The 22,457-nt window shown below is 41.2% G+C and overlaps 1 protein-coding gene and 1 long non-coding RNA gene across 2 annotated transcripts in view; both read left to right on the top strand.

The window, feature by feature from the left end:
* Nucleotides 1-22,457, top strand: part of LOC136367873 (uncharacterized) — a 505,302-nt gene that overhangs the window by 468,494 nt on the left and 14,351 nt on the right. The gene's annotated exons all lie outside the window — the stretch shown is intronic.
* The window catches only part of BAIAP2L1 (BAR/IMD domain containing adaptor protein 2 like 1), a 34,565-nt gene continuing 13,052 nt past the window's right edge, over nt 945-22,457 (top strand). The window contains exons 1-3 of the mRNA XM_066329691.1: nt 945-1,230; nt 9,290-9,365; nt 12,170-12,256. Coding sequence (XP_066185788.1) covers nt 1,180-1,230; nt 9,290-9,365; nt 12,170-12,256 — 214 coding nt within the window. The 5' untranslated portion in view covers nt 945-1,179. The remainder of the gene's footprint in view (nt 1,231-9,289; nt 9,366-12,169; nt 12,257-22,457) is intronic.

The following is a 22,457-nucleotide window of genomic DNA, read 5'->3' as shown; positions in this document are numbered from 1 at the left end:
CAGCTCCCCATGGCCTTCCTCACCAACCCTCTCCATGAGGGACTTGTAAGGCAGTTCACAGAGGGAAGATGAGCGGCGGCAGTGTTTTATTTGGGGTGTATTTAAAACAAATAAAAACTTCAGCGTGTAGCAGGAAGCTCGGGCAGTGCACTAGACCAGGGATCGGGAGAAAAACATTTGTGCCCGTTCCTGAGGGGGTCTCAGGAATGGAGGTCTCAGGAATGTGGGTCTCCGCCCTTCTCCTCTCCTCCAAGCGGGGTTGCTGTGGGAGGAAGCAGGGGGATCACCCCGCACCTCATTACCATCGCCAGGGCCACGCTAGTTCATCCTGACTAATTAATTCCTACAGAACCCTCACTTAATTGCTGCGAGGAAAAGTTTGCCTCCGACTTTGCGGGGCGCTTAGAGCAGAGCCGCTCCCAGAGCGCTCCCGCACGGCCCAGGCCGGGCTCTGGCGGCGGGGAGGACGGTGAGGGGGAGCACGGAGGCGGCGCTCGGAGCGGGCGGTGGCGCCTCAGGTAGGGGCGGTCCGTGGCCGAGCCGAGCCGAGCCGAGCCCAGCCGAGCCGAGCCGAGCCGAGCCGAGCCGAGCCGAGCGCGCTGAGGCGAGCCCAGCCGAGCCGAGCCCAGCCGAGCCGAGCCGAGCCGAGCCGAGCCGTGCCGTGCCCAGTCGTGCCGAGCCGAGCCGAGCCGAGCCGTGCCGAGCCGAGCGCGCTGAGGCGAGCCGAGCCGTGCCCAGCCGAGCCGAGCCGAGCCGAGCCGAGCCGAGCCGAGCCGAGCCGTGCCCGCCGAGCCGAGCCGAGCCGAGCGCGCTGAGCCGAGGCGAGCCGAGCCGAGCCGTGCCCAGCCCAGCCGAGCCGAGCCGAGCCGAGCCGAGCCGAGCCGAGCCGAGCGCGCTGAGGCGAGCCGAGCCGAGCCGTGCCCAGCCCAGCCGAGCCGAGCCGAGCCGAGCCGAGCCGAGCCGAGCCGAGCGCGCTGAGGCGAGCCGGGCCCGGCCCTCCCCGCCCGCCGAGCCAGTCCTGCCGCGTCGGGAGCGGCGGCGCAGGGCCCGCCCCGGCGGCGCTGCCCGGCTGGTTCCGCCACTTTGTGACAGCCCGGGCACGGCGAGCCCAGCCTGCCGCCGCGCTGCGCTGGGCCGGGCCGGGGCGCTCCGCACGGACCGCGTCTCCCCGCCGGCACCATGTCCCGGGACCCCGAGGAGGTGAACAAGCTGACGGAGAACACGTACAAAGTGAGTGCGGGCCGGGGAGGGCAGCCCGCCACCTTTGCCCCGGCACCGGGGGCCGCGGGGCAGCCGCGGAACTCAGCCAACTTTTCTCTTTTCTTTCTCTCTATTTTTTTTCCTCTCTACTTTCTTTTCTCTTTACTTCCCCCCACCCCTTTACTTCTTTTCTCCTTCTCTTTCCTATTTTTTTTTCTTTTTTTCTTTTCCTCTTTACTTTTTTCCCCCGCTCTTTACTTTTTTTTCTTCATTTCTTGTTTTTGGGGTTTTTGTGGGTTGTGGGGTTTTTTCCCTTCTCCTTTCTTTCCCCCTGCCCGTTTCGCTGCCCGGGAGGGGTCCGGGTCTCCGGTGTGTCCGGCCGGGGCTCCGCAGGGACCGGGCGGCTCCGGAGCGGGGCTGCGGTCAGCAGCCAGCCCTAATTCCCGCCCTGTGTTTCGGTGATAAGGCGGTTCGGAGATCCTGTGGTCCTCTGCTTTTCTTCGTACGGGCCAGACCCTAAAAATGGCTTAACGCTGAATTAAGTTGCTTGCCAGCGTCCCGAGCTGATAATCAGATTTATGATGGTGCACGCTAGCACTGCCTCAAAGTGCCGGCTGCTGTGGGTAGTTCACTTCGTGTTGGGAGGCTTTTAAACTTAACAAAATGCCTCGTTAATTGTAGAATTAAAAATGTTTTGTTTGTGGGCACCAGACACTTGTTCTGGGCTCTTTCTCCGTATAAACACACTCCTTCCAAAATGCGGCAATTCTAATTGGGAAAAATTCCCCTGAAAATCATACTTTTGGTCGGCTAGTGAAGTAATCCATAATTGTGTCTATAATCTTCATTCTATCCAGTGTGTTGTACCAGAGAAAGCACTCAAATTTGCATGATGGAATGCATTTGCAAATTTAACTTACAGCTGCACTGCATTTGCAGTTTGAGCCCTAAGGAAAGCTTTCTGATGGATTGTTCTATTTCAATATTTACTAAATTTTTCTGGTTTATTATCAAATGTTTTCATATTCCTGAAGATATTGTCATCAGCATTTAAAGGCTTCTGAAAACATTTACTAGGAGTAAATTTTGCTGTTACTTTTGTTGTTCATCAACACACACTTAAGTCAACTTTACCCCTCCCTTTAAGTAGTCCAGTTATACTGTGGTCATGTTGTATATGCTGTTTATTTTCTTTGGACTTAGATAGCAAATTCGTCCGGAACTACTGAAAAAAGCGAGACTATCTAGCTATGAATTTTGTCCTCTAGAACCAAAGCAGATAAATAGTCTGGTGCTTTTTGGTATCAGTTACGTTTGTGGCAAGGCCATAAGCAAACACAAATTACCCTCTCAGAAGAGCGCCCTGTAAATACAGGCTCAGAGAACAGAAACCTGGGAAGTTGACTGTTCAGGGCTGTGCCAACAAAGGAATGCTCTGCTCTGTCTATTGACTTCCAGAATGCAGTCAAAACAGTTTTACAGAGGAGAGGGGAGAAGATCTCCTGTGTGTTTTAATGGATACAACTTAAAATGGGCTTTGAAGCAACGAGAGCTCTAAATAGTAAAACCTTGCCTGTTACTCAGTAGTTATTTCCTGGGAAAGTTTACACTTTAGTTTTGTTTTCTCGACTAATTCAAAGGGATCCTTAAGATTGAAATAACCAGGAAAACCACAAAGGAATACAAAGTTAATGTTGACAGTGTGATGAAATGTCTCCTCTGTAGGTATTTTGAGAGGTCTGGCATGTTGCATCACATAGCTCCTACTCACAGGCCTGGAAACCCTCCTGCCCTGCCCTCATTAAAAATTGAAACTTTATCCAGATAAGGTATGAAGACTGCTTCAGATAGAGAATGGATTCGGGGTCCACTTTAAAGCAGTTATTTCTATATCGAAGTTGAAATCTCGGAACAGTTGGGTACCCTTTAGGGGCAGAGAGCAGGGGTCTGTGTATTCAGCACTGGCTGGGACTGTAATCACAGCTCCCCCATCTAAAACAAATGAACACCTCTTTGTGCCATGCTCCAGCCTGTGAGAGTGTGCTCTCCTTTGTTCAGCAGTGCTCACGGCACTTCTGCCCTTGCCTGAGCCATCCTAGCAGTGCTCACTGCCTGGAACACTGTGCTGGGATGGGGGAAATCCAGTGCAGTGCCTGTGCTTCTCCTTCCTGTAAGGAGAAAAGCTTGGTCTGGGGAAAAGCAACTCAGTGCAGTGCAGTGATGGCATCTGTGCTGCAGGACCAAATACAGGCTTAAGACTTCTGAAAAAAAAATCAAGTTTTGGGTGACCTGGAAAAATAATAGAAAATTAAATGGAATACCTGGCTGGCCTGCTGTTTTCGGGGGAGTGGGGGAGTGTCGTGTGGTTTTTCTTTTCTTTCTTACAGTGCTAATCCATTGGATTTATTAAATACATAGTAACCTGTGTTATACAAAGCTTCAAAATATATTTACAGAAGCCATCAGGTGGCTGAGTAATGCCATTTTACTTTTATATTGTTCTTCCTTTCTTCTGGCAACAACATCAGAAAGTGAACACCTCAATGTTTTTCAGCTAACCCGACACAATAAACAGCATAATTCCCAAATGTGTGTGCACACGCCAGAACCGAGGGCTGACTGACATTTCACCCTTTATGTAAGAGCTGAAGAATCACTTGAACGCATGATAGGAATGGCACGTGCACAATGAAGCCCAAGGGTGTGGGAGCCTGTGAGTAAAGAGGGCCAGAGCCTCCCTGCTGCCAGGGATCTGCTCACAGGTTCCCTGGTATGACACTGCCCTGCCCTGGCAGCTCCCTCTGAGGGAGATGGTCACCCCAGAGCAGTGACAGTGGTTTGTTGTGTCCCTGCAGCCCTGCGTGGGGTCAGCTGTGATTCACTGGGGACAGGGGACAGGACAGCAAGGTGCTGAGGTGCAGACTGTCCTCCTGCCTGCATGGGCCAAGGGCTGGGCAGGCAGCTCACAGTGTTCCTGTGGGCTGAGCTCTCCAGAGCTCTTGGCAATGGCATGATTGGTGTTGCTCATCTTGGATTTAAAAGATATGACTCTCTGTATTCAAGTGAATCTTACCCTGAAATTTTGATTATCAACCAAAGTACAATTTAAAAAAATCTAATACACCTTCACCCCAAAATCCCCTTTGTTCTCCCCAGAGGGAGTGAGAATTATTTTGGTAGGCTGTATTGGTTTATCACAGAAATAGATCTGATAAATTCAGTTTAAAATCCAAAATTCCTTGTTTCTGTGTTTTAAAAAGGCTCACAATTATATTAAACTACAGAACTTATGTATCAAAATTCAAATTCACCTATGGTGCCAGCATAAGCTGCAGTCAGGCTGTTGCTTTGCATCCCTGCATTACAAATCTAACTTGGGGGAAGAGGAGCCTCTGGGAGTTTGTATAAAATCCAGTTCTTCTTCAGTACAAATTGTCTCTTCTGCCCTTATTTAGAGTTATGCCTACTTGAGGTCTATCCTTGGGCGTGTGTTCATAACCTGAAAAGGTTTGTATTTGAAACACACTGATGGATATTGTATTAATGTTTCTCTTAAAGAAGACATGTTTCTTTGAGACAAGAAAGAATTAATCTTTTTGAAAAAAAAAACCACTGGCATCTTGATTTAGTGTTTTCCATTCTGTTAAACCTGTTTTAAAATGATATTTTAAAATGATTTTAAAATGAACTAACATACAAATGAGATGTGCTAAGGGCTCAACTGTGCCCTTCTGAAAACTGTATTTTGAAATTCAGGAGCTAAAGGAGGAGATGAAATGCACTGATGTACAAAATGCTTCAAGTACAGTAGAGCACAGTATTATTTCCTTTTTTAACAGCTTTTGAATCTTCTCAAGGGAGTTCTCAGATACAGCGTGGCAACACTAAAGACTTCTTTAAAATTTACTCATTTTCAAGTTGAGAAATAATTTACATCACTAGTAGCTGTAAAGATCTTAGCTATGAATCGCTGTAGTGATGGTAATAGGAGTGATGGTAGACATCAAGATCTACTTTTCTCTGGTAGTTTTCTAATTCCTGAATTCTAACCAAATACATTGTTATTCACTCTTGCAAGAGTACCTGCAGGATGTAAACTTGAAACTGCAGGGAGTCTATGCGTTGTTTGGTTGTGTTCATACCTGCTGAGCTATTGTTCAGTGAGGTGTGTCTTTAAGTAAAAAGCAAAGCTGAGCATTTACAGGAAGGCACTTTTACAATGGCTGTCATTTGTTTTGAAGATTAGTGTTGTTTATATGACTATCGGGAACTACAGAAGGTATAATACCCACACACAAGTGGAAATTCAGGGCTTCTTCCTCTTCAGCCAGCTCCATGCTGCAAGGCTGGATAACTCACACTGGTTTCATGTGGTGAAAGGAACACAGAAACTCTTAGATTCTATGAGGATTTAATGACTCAAAACGACCAGAGTAAGTTTCTCTTAGGCTTTTTTCCCTTGGAAGGTCGTTTTTGCCAGCTCTGAAGGTCTCTGCATAGAAGTTGTTTCCAGTTGCCTGTTTTGAAAATGTTTCCCTTTATTTCCATTCATCCTAAATAATAGAAAGCTGTAGGATCTGATCATGTGCCTCCTCTTCTCGTTAATTATTCTGTTCATGAGAGGTAGTGTGTCACTAGAATATAGGACACACGATTGACAATTAGGAGGCCCTGTTTCTGTGCCTCACTGTACAGGCAAATGATGTTTTGTGAGCCACTTTATCTCTCCCAAGCTCTCTCTCACTTTGATGTTTATTTGGATTAAGACAAAGGTTTTATTTACATGTCCTTGTACACCAAGGCAGATAAAAATACTGTTATTTTCTGAGACTTTTGACAATTTTAAATTTAAATTTTTCTTTGTTCCTCTGTCCTCCTTTTCGAGAAGTTTTGAGATCTGACTTTATTATATGACTTGAAATTTTGCACTGGTGTTCAGTCTCACTCGTTTTTGCGACCTTTTCTTTGGATTAAAAGTAAGAGAAGCTATAAAATTGTAAGACATGGTAAGAAAAAGTAGCTGTGCAAATTGATTTGAGTTGCTCTTGTCCACTATAATTTCTGAAGCTGAATAAAATACCACAATAATTTTAATTTATCTGAAATGTCTCGGTAATATCAAATCTGTAGCTCATTCTGAAGAGGGAGTTGCCTGTGACAGCTTCCTTTTAGATAAAGTGCTCTAGATACTTCTGGACTTCAAAGATAGCCAGTGGTTACCTGTGGTTAACAGTATACAAAGACCACTAAGAAGCATGGCCAGGATTTTTGTTTGCTTCGAGAATCTAGTCTTCAGTAGAAAGGAAAAAGATCACATATTATGCTTTTTTCTAATGTATGAAAGGGAAGTAATATGAGAATTCAGATTGTTATGAAATCATTGGGTCATCTTGGAGACGTGGCAGGGGAGTCAGGGAGAGTTGAGTTTTTCCTGTTGAACACAAACCCTTGACTGAGATGAGCCTTGCCCAGTGCTGTGAGGACCAGCTGATACCCAAAACCTTCTCTGTGTGGAGCCAGGCAGGTTCCAAAGGGGAGTTTCCACTGCAGAGGATTTTGCCATTTCTCAGGCGTTCACACCCAGGGGCTGGTTCTGCTCACAATCAACCACTGTGGCAGTGCAAAGCCTGGAACACTTCCAGAGACTGCCTGGGCTGAGGGAGAAAAAATCCATTCCTTGTGCTCCTTCCAGCTGCTGCAGGCACTGGCTCTAAGTTGTTTCTCCACGTTTCCCAGCAGTTTTACATGTACCTTGAGCAGATGTGATGTCCTGCAGCTCTTCCTCTGAGTTCCCAGTGTTCCACTGGACCTGCTGTGTCTCCTGTACACAGGTCTGTCTGCTGCACACAGATACCTGCTAGGGGTCAAGAGGTTTAGGGAAAAACAAGAGCTGTGGGAGCTGGCTTCAGAGAGGGGAGCTGTTAAGGGTAATTTTATTGGGGTATGTTCACTTCCTCCTGAATGAAAACAACTGACAAAAGTGCAATCACTGGTTTGAAATCTGAATAAGGAAATGTCAGGAAAACTGGAATCTCTACCTCTGAATGCTTTAGATAGTCATTCCAAAAATCAGTACTTCAAAGACAGTAACTATCATGTTATTCTTAGAATTTTGGGGTAGGTGGCAATAAGGAGTTTTACTCTGTGATTTTTTGTTTTGAGGAACAGGGTTAGCATAGGCAGAATCTTTCAAGATTATTTTCGGTATAGAGTGGCAGTTCAAGGTGGCATTTGGATTTTTGCTTGCCATGGACACACTCCATCATGGTACATCTTTTTTTTCCCCATAAGCTTGAAAATACAGCACTCTTTATCCTGAAACAATCCCCTAATTCATCTTTTTTTTTTTTTCCTTGTGATTCACTGACTCCATGTAAGTCAACAGACATCATCTTTAGTACACAGCTGGGAAGAAATAACAAAAAGTTGGAATAGGAAGAAACAACTTGCTCCTTGGAACAAGTGTGTCACAGTCAGAGTGCCTCAGCAGCCACAGCAGCAACACTGACAGGAGCAAACTCAGGAGCTGGGGCAGGAGGAGGGATGTTCCCAGACACCAGAGCCTGAATATCCATCCTGTTAAGTTGTTAGAATAGCCCTTGGCATTGTTGGCTCAACCTGAAACAGCTTTCCCAAATGATTTCTGGATGTGGTTTGTGAGTTAACACAAATCAAGGGCCTGGGGACAATAGATGGTTTGTTTGCAGTGATTGCATTTCGGTGGGTGAGAGTTTAATGGGACAGACCAGAAAACAATCCCAGTCGCATTTAATTTGTACACAAAGGCACTGAGGCCAGGTATTGTTGTTCTGTGGCTGCTTTTGATGTAATTTATGCTATACTAGTATTGGAATCTAATAGTTCTATATATATATTTAAAATATCTATATTTTTACTTGGTATGATAGTTAAAGTATTATTGGAGTTAATCCTTCACTTTTTATGTTCAGCAAAATTCAGGTATAGTGTTGTCTTTGAAAAATAATAAAATTCTGTCTGCATAGCCTTGCCTGAAAATCAGACAAATGTGACAGTATTGCTGTTCTTTTTGGGTCCACCTCTGTGCTAAACATAAATATTTTCATTCTGTTAGTAGTAAAACAGACAAAAGCTTGATAATATTTCACTTCTCTTGAGTCTTGTATTGCATGTAAACAAAACATATCTGCTTTGAATTCCTTGAATTTGACAGTTCTGCTGTGTGAACAGTAGTGAGTGGTGTCATAAAAGTATTGCCATAAAAATAGTAAGAATAACAGAATGGTGTCTGCAGGTATCTCATGATCTGCTTTTCATGATAATATAATTTCACAGGGTAATGTCATAGCCATAGTTTTGTTAGGAAGATTCTGGGGAAAGGAGGTCTAGAATCTGCAGGTTGTAGAATTTGCTAGGAATGAGAGCAACTGCCTGGAGCTGCTGGATTTCAGATTCTGGTTGTTTCAGCCAATTATTGTATTTAACAGTGAAAGCAGCTGCAGTGAACATTTTTCCCCTTCTATTTAAATAAGGTCACCATTTTCATTTTCTTTCTGAAGAAAACATGGCTTTGCAAAATTTCAAACAAAAAAACCCAGAAAAAAAACCCCAAAATAGCCAATTTTCCTAAATGCATCTGTAACACAGAAACCACAAAGAATATGAACCAGTGATCTGGTGAAATTTTTCTTCTTTTCTTTTCTAGCATTTTTTGCAACTCAAATCTTGAATCATTGTTAGAAAGTTGTCTGAATTTATAAAACAATTAGTGGATAAGGGTTTTTCTCTCATTCCAACATCACCTACCATAAAAGATGGTCTTGCATAAACATTGATCAAACACTTGACATCCTTTTGTCTTATGAACAGCCAGACTCCTTTTTACTCCCTGTTGCAATACTTTAACTTTTTTTTTCACATTTGTTGATCTAAAATGCTCAGTTTCATCTCCCTTGCATCCTTTGTTTTCCTGTGTCTCTCAAACCCTCCAATTTTCATCCATCCGTGGACTTCTCAGTTGTAAACTAGGCCTGAGTGACAATGAGATTAATACTTCCACCCACTGTGGAATTGCCTTGCTTATAACATAAATTTTGTTTTCTTTCACTAGAATGTTATGGAACAGTTCAATCCTGGACTGAGGAATTTAATAAATCTGGGGAAGAATTATGAAAAAGCTGTTAATGGTAAGTTTTCCAGGTGCTACATTTAGAAAGAATGTTTAATTCTTATTTAAATATATGTATTGGACATGAGGGTTGTGTATATAGGCTTAATTCTCAAATTGAACTTTGGAAGTGTTTAATTAAGAGAAAAAAAACCCAAGTAACAAGCAGAAATACACAAAATATGTACCTTCTCTCCAGTCTTTTGGGATTTTTCCACTGTCCTGGAGAAGCTGCATCACAAACACTTTGGCACAGAGCTGCTGCAAAATAAACTGAAAGTGGGTTTAAGTAACCCACACTGGAATAATAAGTGAAAAACCTCAAAATTATGTAAATTACGTGTTATATTTTTTTCTCTCTGAAAATACCTTCCAGATATATTTCACATTCTCAGATGTGTTCCTGCTCACCTATACACGTCACTAAGGTAACCCTGAGCACAGAACAATGTGAATTAGTTCAAGTTGCAGCAGTGGATTGATTTTTTTGTTGTTGTCCATACTAATCCCGATGATATTATTTTCATTGAGTCAAAATCAAAATGAATTTGAATTTAAGGACCAGTCTCTCAAACATTTTAGAATACAGTTGCCTGCTTCCATTATTGACTTCACAGAAACAATCTGAGTAGTAAGAAAGGCTTTCCAGGACTGGGCTCCAGACTCCCAGAGCCTGCCCTGGGACCTGGCAGAGTCTGCTCCATTTCCCCACGCAGACCTGTCAAACGGCTTGATACCATATTAAAGCCATGTAAAATCTCTCTAATTTTGCCTCACTCAAGCCTGTGGCACATCTTTCCCCTCTGTGCAATGCAGTCCTCTGAGAAATGAGATCCTGCAGACAAGCAGACATTGAAATCTCTCTTCATGCAAATTTTAGACCTGACTTGAGCAAAAGATAAAACCAAAGCCTGCTGGAGATGAAAATAGGGAAATGTGGACTTACTTGTGGCAATGCCTAACTTGATGGATTAACATGTGGTTCCCTAGTACCCAACCTTAGGAATTACAGGTCATACCAGAAGTAATAACAAGTTATTCATATTATTCATAATTTTCATATTCATCTGAAATATTTCTATCCCGGTTTCTGAGGGTTCTGCTTCTCACATGCTTTGCTGTTGATATGTTACATTTTAGCTTTTGTTACATTTGCCTTTAAGCCTAGCTGATAAGGCATATCTAGCATGAATGCTTAATTTCAAATGAATATTTACAGTGTTGCAACAACTGTTGCAAAGTCATCTTTGGACTCTCATAAATTGGTAATCTTTCCACCATCAGTTCTGAGTGGTGTAAATAGATCTGTAACAAGGAGTAAATACTCTGTTGCTAATCAAACACTTTACAGCTTTCCAAAAAAGTTGGAGTATGCTGACAAAGAACATAAAACTTACAAGAACTCCAGATATGTTTATAATGTATTTTTCTACACTTTGAGGACAAAAGGTCAAAAAACCCTCCCTTTCTGCAGAAATAATTTATTTACCATAGTATTGGTGAACGGACTACACAAGCGGGGTTCATGATTTAGCTTGGTTAGCACAGGGAAAATCACACATTTCCTGCCTTTTTTAGTGCTTGTATTAGGAGAAGAGGGTTTCTTTGGGCTGGTTTGAGAAAACACAGATAGAATGAGTTGGACTGGCATCAAATCCTCTTGTACAGGTGGCACACTGCTCCATCAGCAGTGCCAGTATAATTCTTCTGCTCAGGAAGGTTGAGTACAGAGCACTGATGAGACAGGGCTTAGGCAGAAGTCACCCTTTCTAATGCAGCAGAGCCTCAAAGAGAATCTTTGTTTGATTTGGAAAATTTTCAGATTTCTCAGTGAACATACTGTTATGCAACCAAAGATGTCACCTTACTAGTAAAAACTACCAAATACAGACCTGTAATTGGCTATTATATTCCTCTCAGAAAAAAAAAAAAAAAAAAGAAAGTATTCTAAAGTCAACAGCGAGACTCAGCTTGACTTTCACTTTAGGTCAAGAATGTACTACTACAAAAAATTATGACAAATAACTTCAGTAAGTTATTTTTCACAATAAAGTCTGCCAGTTTGTCCTTGTTATTTCTTTTTAGTGGTGTGCAGATCAGTTCTGGACACTGGAGGTGCAAGGCAGGCAGTGTAGATCTATTCCCTGTGTAAGCTGTTTCTTCCCACTGGCCTTCCTGCAGCTTCCATCCCAACATTTCTGTGTTCATGCCAGCAAAACTGGCTGTGCTGTTTAAATCAGCCCTAACCAGGCAATGATTAACTGGGGATAACTGAAACTTCATGGTATATATTAGAGCTTTTTGGTTCCTGTAGGAGCCAGCTTTAGAGGGAAATGATGATTTGTTTTTGAGGGGCTCCACATCTCCCTGGGACAGGTCCATGGTGTGGTGGCCAGCTGCCATTTCCCTGCTCTAGCTGGTCCCCAAAGGGACCTCACCTCTTTTAGGATCGCAGTTTGGGTTTCTCCAACAGTTTCTCTGTTGGTACCAAGGAACTTTGCTATGTCCTGTTCAATGGCATGTTGCTAACCCTTCCCACTAGGTGCTGATTGTCTCAGGGTATGCAGGGGAGTTGGAGCGAAATACCAGGCTGAAAGTTCATTAATATATTCTGGAGTTCTGTCTTTGTTTCCTGGTTTCACAGATAAGCAGGGAGCACAGGGACTTCAGTAACTTTCTCTGACAGAAGAATTTCCTTTTTGCCATACACCCCTCTCTTACTCTGTGCTCTGGATGACAAGACTTAATAGGATCATACATTAATAAAAATTGAAGGTATTTTGATTTTTTATTAACAGTTATATTTTTTTCACTCATCCTCAGTTATGGTAGTGGCTGGAAGAGCATATTATGATAGCCTTGCAAAGATTGGGGACATATCAGCAGATTCTCCAGTTTCTAAAGAATTAGGTAAGTGAAAACTTTTTTTTTTTTTTAATTACTCCAAAGTATAAACTTTATTTTTGCTTTCCTGCTGGCAGTTCAGAGAACAAATGTGAAGAAGATAAGTATCAGTAAAAGTATGTTCTACTCTGATATAACACGGAGGGAAGGGATTAGATGCCTTTAAGGCATATTATTTCTCAAGACACTTGAAATGTTTTGACAAAATTACCTTTTTTTCCCTCTTTTTGTGAATACATGTCTTCCTGTGCATTCAAAAGTGTATATTTTAAAGCTCATATAATTCTAAAGTAAGTACAACAAACCACATGTCTTGATTTTTAATGCAGAGATGAAGGTTGCAAAAAAAAAAAATACTTTTGCAACAGAATATTGGTATGAGGGGTCCTCATGTATGACAGCATGAAACAATTAAACTGAAACAATTTTCTGGTTGAGTGTCATTGTGAAGGGTTCAGTTTTACTTCACTACTTTTGATCAAGTGTATCACTAGAAGTTCTCAGGTGCATTCATATTTATTTTCTACTTGAGCTTTTGAAAGAGAAACTCGAAGACAGATTAATTTTACATTAATAGAAATCCACTTCCAGTTCTGTTCTCTCCTGAAAATAATTTCTGGATATTTGAAACAGCAGCAGCAGCACTTGACCTTGACAACTTCACGTCTATAGGCTGAGCAGTACATTTACAACCCTGGGCAAAGGAGTACCAAGTATTTACAATATTTCTGACAAAAGATTCTCGTGTCATTGCAAATCAAAGAACAGGGAGCTGAGGAAACGTTTGCTTAATGCTGTTTGACAAAAGTTTCATTTGCTGTTTGACAAAAATAACTTGTTGGCATGTCTTGCCTCTGAACTTTTGATTTTGGGCAGTGTAGGATGTAACTTCCAGTGATGTCACTTGCATCTCCTGTAAGTCAGGATAGTTTGTTAATCCAGCTGATCACAATGGATGGGTCTAGCAATTTTTTTTTTTCCATAGCTCTGGAGAAGTAAAATTGAGGGGACAGACTCCTCTTGAAAGGTGGCCACTGGTTTCTGTGTGGCTGCCTGCATTTTTCTGGTTTGTCCTGAAAGCACTTGTGGGTGAGCGCTGGGAGTGGCGGAACAGCAAACAGGGCAGAGCAAACAGTCCTGACCTGCAGCTCTCTGTTTGCTCTGCAGGCTGTTTACAGAAAGCAGGGCTGCTGCTGTCAAACTGCAGAACAGTTAAAAGAAATGGCTGCGCAGGGTCTTATGAAACAGCAGAAAATGCACAATTACGGTTTTTGCAATCAGGCAGATGCATGGAAACAACTGATTTATGACTTGTCACTGTAGGACATTGCTTATTTGGAAATATTATTATTATCATTGGGTAATCCTCTGCTGGCTTCTGAAAATAGCTGGTTTCCCTACTATTTGGGACAACACAGAATTGTGATTAAAAACATATTTTTGTGTAACTATGAATTCCATCCTGCAACTGCAAATCTTTTTGAGGATATACTATATTGAGAAAACGTGGCCTTCTTCCCTGCTCTCTGTTCACCTTCTGCTTTAACTGCTACTGCACAAAAATCTATTCTTCCTAAGCCAAACTGTAACCCTGGATTTCTTCCAACACACTCTCTGATGGAATACTTAATTTGGAGATAAGGGAAGTCAATGAATGCTGGAAAAGGCAGGATAATGTGGTTAGGAGTCTGTGACAGCTCATTTGCATTTTCAAGAAAAAGTCTTACAAGTTCTGAAGCTGGGCTCCAATATTAGACTATCTACCAAAGAAATAGGATACAACCAGGTGTCTCTAAAAGTACCTGCTTCAAAAGAAAAGTATTTACTGTACACTTTTGTGTTTTAATAATATTGCTCAGCAGTATGGGGCACGTAAGTGTGGGAGCAGACTTTGCCCATTTGTGGGCCCTGTAACTCCAGGGGAGCTGCTGCAGCCCTCTGTGGCGTTGTCTCATCCGTGGGTTCCTTTAGACCTGCCAAAAGACAAGTGGTTGACCACTAGCAGCTCTGTCATGCATAATACTTCTGTTATCTCTGCCAAATTAGAGGTGGTTTCACAGTTCAAACCCAAACCTGCTGGGTCACCTGGGGTGTATTCACTGCCAGTGTGGTGTAAAGATTGGTATCAAACCCAGGGCCAGTCCTTCCTCCTCACAAGGAAACACAGAGCATGGGCTTCTAGATGAGACAGCAAAATGGACACCAGCCCCACAGCAGGGTAGAAACAGAAATGGAATAGAAAGAAAGGAGATTTTTTTTTATTTTTTTATTTTTTTTAAGTAGAGAGTAGAAAGCAGAAAGGCTGGAGAAGTCATGGGGGAAAAAATCAAGTAAAAATGCCAGAAATCTTTTCTTCTCTTGAATGAGATTGGAGCAGAAGAGGGAAATGAGAATGAAAATGAAATCTGAATATTCCAGCTGATTCAGAGCTTTTGTACTAAGTATCTCTATCTTTCAAGTCTGGTTGAAGGTCTCTGAACTATTTTAATACAGAATAATTTAAGCAAATTGAGGAAGTAGGAGAATGTAGTGCAGTCATAACACAATCCTTATGAATAAGGTATGAGTTGATTGAGTCAACATTCTTTCTAATTTTGTATTTCCCTAAATTTCTGAGCTTGTAGTTCCTCAGTCTTGGGTATGAGCATTTAAAGAACAGAATCTGAATTTACATGCTTCAAGCTATTCTGCAATATGGAATTTGCATACCTTTTTTCCTAGGCACCTTTTGGAAATCCCTCTAGGAAGAAAAGATAGAAAACAAGAAACTGCATGTTTAAAAATGTTAAAATTTCATACTATTCAAATTTCAGCATACCACACCAGCACAAAATGCTGTGTTTCAATAATGCATTAATCCAATTTCACACAGACACTTCACTAAGGTGTTAAAATAGTAACTTTCACATGTTGCTAATTGTTTTTGTCTTGCTCTAAACACAAAGGCTTGTGAAGCCTTGTCATGTCGATTTTTAATGCTTATAATTAAAATAAAATCTCTAGTAACACAGGCTGTCTCTGTAGGCTTCCCTTGCACAAGGAATGGGAAGTTATTTCCTGCTTGCCTATGGAATTCTGCTTCTCATATCTTCCCAACTATCTCCTCCAGCACCTGCCAGCTATTGTAGCTACATCTCATTTTATATTGTGGGTGTAAAGTCCCACTACGTTTGTTGTGTAGCAACAGTATCTACAGCAGTCACCCACAATTACATTATGGGTCTGTACCCAGAGCCTATTGCTCAAGAGCTAAGGAGTGTAAAATATTAATTGTTCGTCCAAATAGAAGAAGAAGAAAGAAAAATATTACATTATGGGGTTTTGATCAGTGGAACTAAATTGCAGAAAATCAATATGTTAATAGGACAATCAAAGGAGACAAAAGTCTCTTCCCTAATGTAACCAAGACTGATAATTTATTTAAGATTACTCTGGTTTACAGGCTTGCTTTTTATAGTTGTGTTGTGTTAAAACTTAATTGGAAACAGGTATGCAAGAGCATATGCTCATCTACACTCTAAAATGTAAGAATTTGGGAACATTTGGGTTCTTTTTAGAAGAATTTCTTTGGTTAAAAACCACTACAAATGATCTAGAGAAGCAAGTATTGAAGTAAAAGATTGCTGTTTGTTATGGCAGTCACAAGATAGAGAGAGGTGATGAGAAAACCCCAAAACTTCTCATGGTGCACAGAGGAAGTGGAATTCTGTCCTGACAGAGGGTGAGCCCTGAACTTGGTGTTCCTCTCAAGCACAAAAGAACAGACTGTTCTTCAGGTTAAAAGACAGGATTTGAACACATTCACAAAACACTTTTGCCTATCAAGTGGTGTAATTTTAAAGATCTCCACAACTTTGTCATGTTTTGTCAAATACCAAACCTTGTGGTATAGTAATATCACTTTATTTTACATACTAATAGAGTGATTGCAGGAATTCTGACATCAATAATGGGGCAGGGGTTCTCTATATCCATGTTTCCTTTTTTTGAGAGCCTTTATACCCCCAGCTATTGGGGTAACTGCATGTCAGTTTGAGAGTCAGGGCTGATAAACCTTCAGTCAGAATAAACTAGTGGTCATTGGTGGATAGACCTGCCATTTATCCAAAACTTGGCATTTCTTATGAATATCTATTGATTTTGTACGTTACAGTTCTTGAGTAATATCTAACAGTTTCACAAGGATTCTTTAGTAACTGTTTTCTAGCTTTTTGATACTAACAATTAACTATTAACAATTAACTGCTTGATAATAATGTACATTTAATAGTAATAGAATCAGTAGTGTGAGGTTCCATCTGTAGAGGGTTGTGGTTTGTTTTGTTTTTTTAGTGATAACCACTTTGTTTCAGCTCTGCAACTAAGACAAACTCTGTGGGCTTTTCTCCCTCCTCATTATTTTCAGAAGTGAGAGAATTTCTGTGTCAGAAACTGTGAGCTTTAAGTGGTCACCTCATACAGAAAAGATTTTGGAACTAAAATGGAAAATTCTAATTTTTCTAAAACAGACATGTCTACTTGCTGAAAATTTTCAGACCATAATGTAAAGCAGAACTTTCTTTTTCAAAGATTATCTTGCCAGTATTATTCAAAACTGTCTATTTTCTGGCTGTTTAATAAGCAAAATTGCCCCTTGATTGGGTATTTTTCAGAGCTGTAGTTCTCTGTTGTTAATTCAGGGATACAGAACTTGTGTCACTCACTAGTGAGAAAACTAAGCAGAAAAAGAAAATTCCCTGGTATAGGATGAATGTAGCTAGCTCTATTTCCATTAAAACAAAAAGGGGAGGGAGGACAGTTGTTGGCTTACTTTAACACATATACATTGACCCTATCAGCTGGGGTTTTATTTCACTCGGGAAGGTGACACCGTGCTCTCTTCCCTTCCCCAGCTGAGGAGGAGAGCTCTGAGATCTTGTCCCCCTGACTGCACCCATGCCATCCCTATAGACCCACGTGCTGCCTTTGGAATAGATCCTGCTGGAGAGAAAGGGGAGTGAAGCCTGCCAGCAACTGCAGAGCCTTTAGCACCTCATCTGGTGGAAACTTCTGGGAAAGCAGCTTAGAGGCTGCAGTTTAAGGAGTTAGGATCAGGCCAGCTTTTCCTATGGAGCATTAATAAAAAGAGCCTTCTGCTATATTTATAGTGGAATTTCATTTGAAGAGGCCACTCCATTCCTGTGCCATAAAGGGAAACTACACAGAGAGCTGTCTTGAGAGGGAAATACGAAGTATTTGTGGGTTTTTACAGGAATAAGGTTTTGTATGTTCCAGTTATACAGTAACATTCCAGGCTTGTGCTATATGGACCTCCAGTCTGCTAAAAGAAAGGTGGGAGGAGATGAGCCAGTCTTGGGTGTAAGTTCTGTAATATTCCCCCTATAGAATATAAACCAGAAATTATACTTTCAAGAAGCACAGTGAACAAGAGGTGGGTTTGTTACTGACCATAAAGAATGTGTCTAGAAATGGATGCTGCAGTTTGTTCTTACAGAACTACCCAAATTTTTTGTTCTGTATACAATTATATCATTGTTATGAAGACTCCCAGATAAGTTACAAATTTTCAGGTTCTAGAAATGGCTGATGAGAGGAAAGAGAATATGAAAATACACAAGGCCTTTGGTAATGATTGCAGTAGCACCCGAGAAAAGAAAGAAGACAGATATTCATAGAATTTCAGTGACATTTTTCCAGCTGTTTTTTCATGTTAAGTTAGACAATAGGTAAATTTTTCAGTCAGTTTTAATATTTTATTCCCCACCTGCCCCAGTTTTACTGTACCCTATTAACCGAAGCTGATTCTGCTGGTTTTAGTCAGTGATAAGGTGGGGTATAACTGCTGCAGTCTGTAGCCCTGACGTGCTCAGGGTGGTTGTGTGAGGCAGTGTGGTGGGGGTGGCACCAGCGCAGGTGTCTGGGCACCCTCAGCTGTGGGAGCCCCTCCTGTGTGCCCTGGCTCTGGGCTTCAGCACAGAAACCCCTGATGATACTCCTGAGCACACACCCTCCAGGGAAAATTCATCTCCAAAACACCTGCACTGAGTGAGACTTGATATCTTCGTGCTGTGCCTCAAAGGGCTGAGAAAATACTGAAGGGGCTCCTTGAAGAATTTCTCACTGGACTGGAACACATGAATTTCATGTGAGGCTCTCACACTTCTTTGATCTGGCAGCGGGAAGGATGCCCTGGCCTCTCCTGTGTGTCCGTGCAGTGTTTGCCAGGCTGTGGGCAGGTCTGGCCAGGCAGGAGTGATTCCTGCCCTGTGTGTGCACAGGTGTGTGCTCCCCCAGCCCTGAGCCCACCCAAACACCAGCACCAGGGGCTCCTTCGGGGCAGGAGGCTGTGCTTTCTCATCCCTGAGCTGAGGATGCTGAGCAATCCCAGCCTTTCCTCACCACCAGCCCCAGGTGAAACAAGCCTGAGAGTTTGTGTTGAGAAAATGTACTTATTGTGCTCCCAGTGAGAGAAAGTAAATGACAACTTTGTGAGGAAAATAACGTCATATTTGTATCCAGCTTGTAAATCCTTTAGTGAAAGTCTTAACTATATTTAGTCTGTACAGTCAGCACTTCCTGCTGAATTATTTTTCAAAAAAGAAAAAAAATCAGTATCCATTGTAGATGTCACTAACAGTCCCACGGGGCAGGGCAGGGCACCAAAACCAATTGTCTTGGACTTCTGAGAAAGGGAATTTTATCAAAACTTTTGACTCAATTTAGGTGTGGGGTTTTTTGGACACTGCTAAGGCTGTGAAACTCAGTGGCAGTTCCAAAATGGTGTAATGAAAGTTGCAGTGATTCCTTGTGGTTTATTGCATTTCATGTAACATTTATAATGATGACTTAAATATTTACCCTCTCTGGTACTGGAAACCCATAAAAACTTCAGTTTTTGCTGGTTAGGATGATTTGTTTGTTCCATTCCTGCTGTAAAACAGAGATTAGCTTTCTTTATGATCTTCCTTAACTAATCTGCCTCAAACCAGCAGGGTTTCATCCAGGCAAGCTGAGGCTTGTGGCTGTATTGTAACTTATTTTCTTTTCACCTGACTTGTGTGAAGATTAGGAGTCACTGCACATCACTGCAGCTCAGGTATGAAAAGCTGTGGCATACAGGGCTTCCAAGGCCCTATGAAAGATGAGTCTCTGACATACAAACTTTAATATATGGTGGCTTTCTATGTTTGGGTAAAAAAAAAAAAAGGCAAAAAATGCCTGCAGCAGATTCATATATATTAGTAATGGAGTAACAGGTGGAAAAGCAAGTTTGTAATTTTTCATGCATTATTTACATGGCATATGCTTTTCCTTTCCTTTTTTTAACATTAAAATTTATTTTCTGTGCTTACCAATCATCTGAGACAAGCTGAATATTTCATGTTGATTAACATCTGTTCAATGATATAGTATGTTTAAAAAAATTCTAATCTGAATTTTTTTTGACTACGAGATCAAAACATCTTGTGAGAAATGGGGGAACTAGACTGCAGACTGAACTTTGCTGAATCTGCAGTAAAGTCACATTCCTCTTTAGAATACAATGGGGAGCTGATGTTTTTGTTCCATTTAAAACAGGAAAATAAGAGCATCAGCCCGAGCACAAACTCAGAGTAACTGGAAATCAAAATGGTCTTGTTAATCTCATAAGTATTCAGTGTTGTCTAGGCTGATGTGGGAATAAGTAATGGATTAGCAGTTCATTGCCCACTTTATAGCACAGTATGAATTGTGTAGTACTTTCTAAAGTCACCTGTGTCCAGCTGAAAGAATTTGGCATTAATTTTAGTCTTAGTAAAGTATATTTAAAAAGCAAGTTGATCCTTGGGTTTAACTGAATATGTCTTACAAACAGGCAAAGACTTTCTAAGGTATAAAGAGCTGAGCGGTATTATATCTCTTTTAATATTTAAATACCCCAAATTTTTAAAGAAAAATAATTGTAAATCAAGTAATTATAATTCAGTCTTCTGTACTGGGCAGGTCCTTTGTTATGTGGTCCTAAACTGTTTCACATGATCACCAATGAAGTTTTTGGACAAGGAAAGGGTGGCTATATATAGTTTTGATCCTGGGCTACAAAAGGAAATTATATCATAAGAGGTGCTAGGCTACTAGAATAGAAGTGAACTGTGCTCTCTATCCCTTCATTGTTTGCCTAATTATGAAATGGGGAAAGGATCTTTGAGTAAGAGGGTTCTTTGATTCTATTTCCCATGCTGAGAGCCATGTGCAGCCTAATGACAGGGAAGTGTTGAGGAGAGTATTGCCAAGTGTGTGTGAGTGAGATCCAGACAGACACTTGTATGGGTAGGTTATGTATGTACATTGCAAAATAAAGCTAATATTTGGGAAGCACAGAACGTAGTGTACAGCAGTTGCTCTAAAAATAAAATGTTAAAGTCCCCTTTGCTCCAACAGATGCATCTTGTGCCTAGAAAGTTCTCTGTGCTGGGTAAAGCAGCTGTGGACTCCTGGAAAGAATTAATTTGACTGGATAAAAGAAAGGCTGAGGTTTTAGGCCTTTTTGGGTTGGGTTGTTTGGCTTTTTGTCACTTGAATTAGATGAAAATTTGATTGTGGTCAAAGACACTTAGAAAGTCAGCATGGGGTAGAATACATTTTCCCTCTGGAGCCATATGAGGAACACAGCAGTGAAGTCCTGTGGGAAGGAGCAAGTGGAGCACTGGGGGTTCATCAGCTCAAACACCATCAGTGCCCAATTCACAAAATTAGCAACAGTGTCCTGCACAATCCTATTTGTTGCTCACTGGTTTTGTCTGGAGGTGGAGGCAAGATACTTAGACTACTTAAGGCGTCTTGCAGGACTGTTTATCTCTTGTATATCAATGAGACTGTAAAGTAATTATTAATTTCCCTTAATCTGTTTTAAATTAACTAACTTATTTGCTAGTTATATCGCAGAAAACTTTCTGTTGCTCACAGCCTCAGTGAGAACTCTGCATATTTTAAAATTAATCTCAGAATGCCATTTAGAATGCAAAGTTCTCCTTATTTTTATTTTATTTACAGATTTTATTTATATATGGCTCTAGCTACCTTAAGGTATTATATCCAGCCTGTAGAGTGGACTTAAAATACTTTAAAATCTCTTCCCCTTTCCTTGATTGTAGGCTTTATTCTTTTTTTTCCTCTTCCCCTTCACCTTCTGCAGTCACCTTCACAAAATGGCAAGGAATGGTCATGTGTCAATGCCATTTTGTAAAATGAATTACAGGGAGATTTACTCCTGAATTCCTATTCCATGTTCGCTCATGCAGTAAGGAAAGGCAGACTTGACCTAGTCCTACTGATTTATGTGCATATTACTATTAATTCTACAGATGGGGGGAGTGTATTAAAGCATTCTGGACAAATTGTATCTGAAGAAAAGTGCGGTTAGAGCTGGGCAAGTTTTATATAATTTTATCCTTTATGATTTTCTTCCTTTCTATGTTAAATTCCATTGAAGCTTTTTGGTTTCATTAAAGCATCTGTTGCCCTGTTAAATCCTTCCTATCACAGAAAAATAAATTTAACACATTTGAAGCTTAGCAGATGTTTTGTTCAATGATATTTATTTGTTACACTGTATTCCTTTGAAACTTCCTATTTTTCTACCTCCTGGGGGCTACTGTTTTCAAAGGACTTTGTTTCTAACTTTCCGATGTCATAAAGGCATTTTTTTTTCTGGGCAGAGGTTGACCTGGCAAGAGAAGAGCATCTTGCCAGCAATAGCATCTAATAACACACTTGGACGATGCTGTCTCCATGTGCAGCTTTGACTCAGCCTTTCATTCTCCTGGTTAATAGAAATAATTATGTGGCTTCGTCTCGAAGACACAAAGTTAATCAACCTGCCCTGAATACAAAACAGGACAACAGGAGGTAAATGAGTGATATAATTAAGCATTTTGCCTGTTCCCAGAGATCTAAACAAGTCTCACTATTAAGAGACTTGAAGTTTTTCAAGAGCAACCTCCTCAACTAAATAAAAGAAAATTGAAGTATATTTCAAGTAAGCTAATGTAATTAATACTTTTATTGATTCTAACGTAGCTATTTGGTATTTGAAAACTTTCAGTGATCTTGTAGGTTGCTGTTGATACTTGTTTCTATGACAGCACTCTATTGATTGAGTTCCATTTTTGTTTTTAACTTGAACAAATTCTTCTAGACTTTGCAAGAACAGTCAACACAAGGTGAG

The sequence above is a fragment of the Sylvia atricapilla genome, chromosome 15, assembly GCF_009819655.1.
Source record: "Sylvia atricapilla isolate bSylAtr1 chromosome 15, bSylAtr1.pri, whole genome shotgun sequence".
Lineage (NCBI taxonomy): Eukaryota > Metazoa > Chordata > Aves > Passeriformes > Sylviidae > Sylvia > Sylvia atricapilla.
Note: the sequence above shows the minus strand (reverse complement) of the source record. Positions and strands in the feature narration are given on the sequence as shown.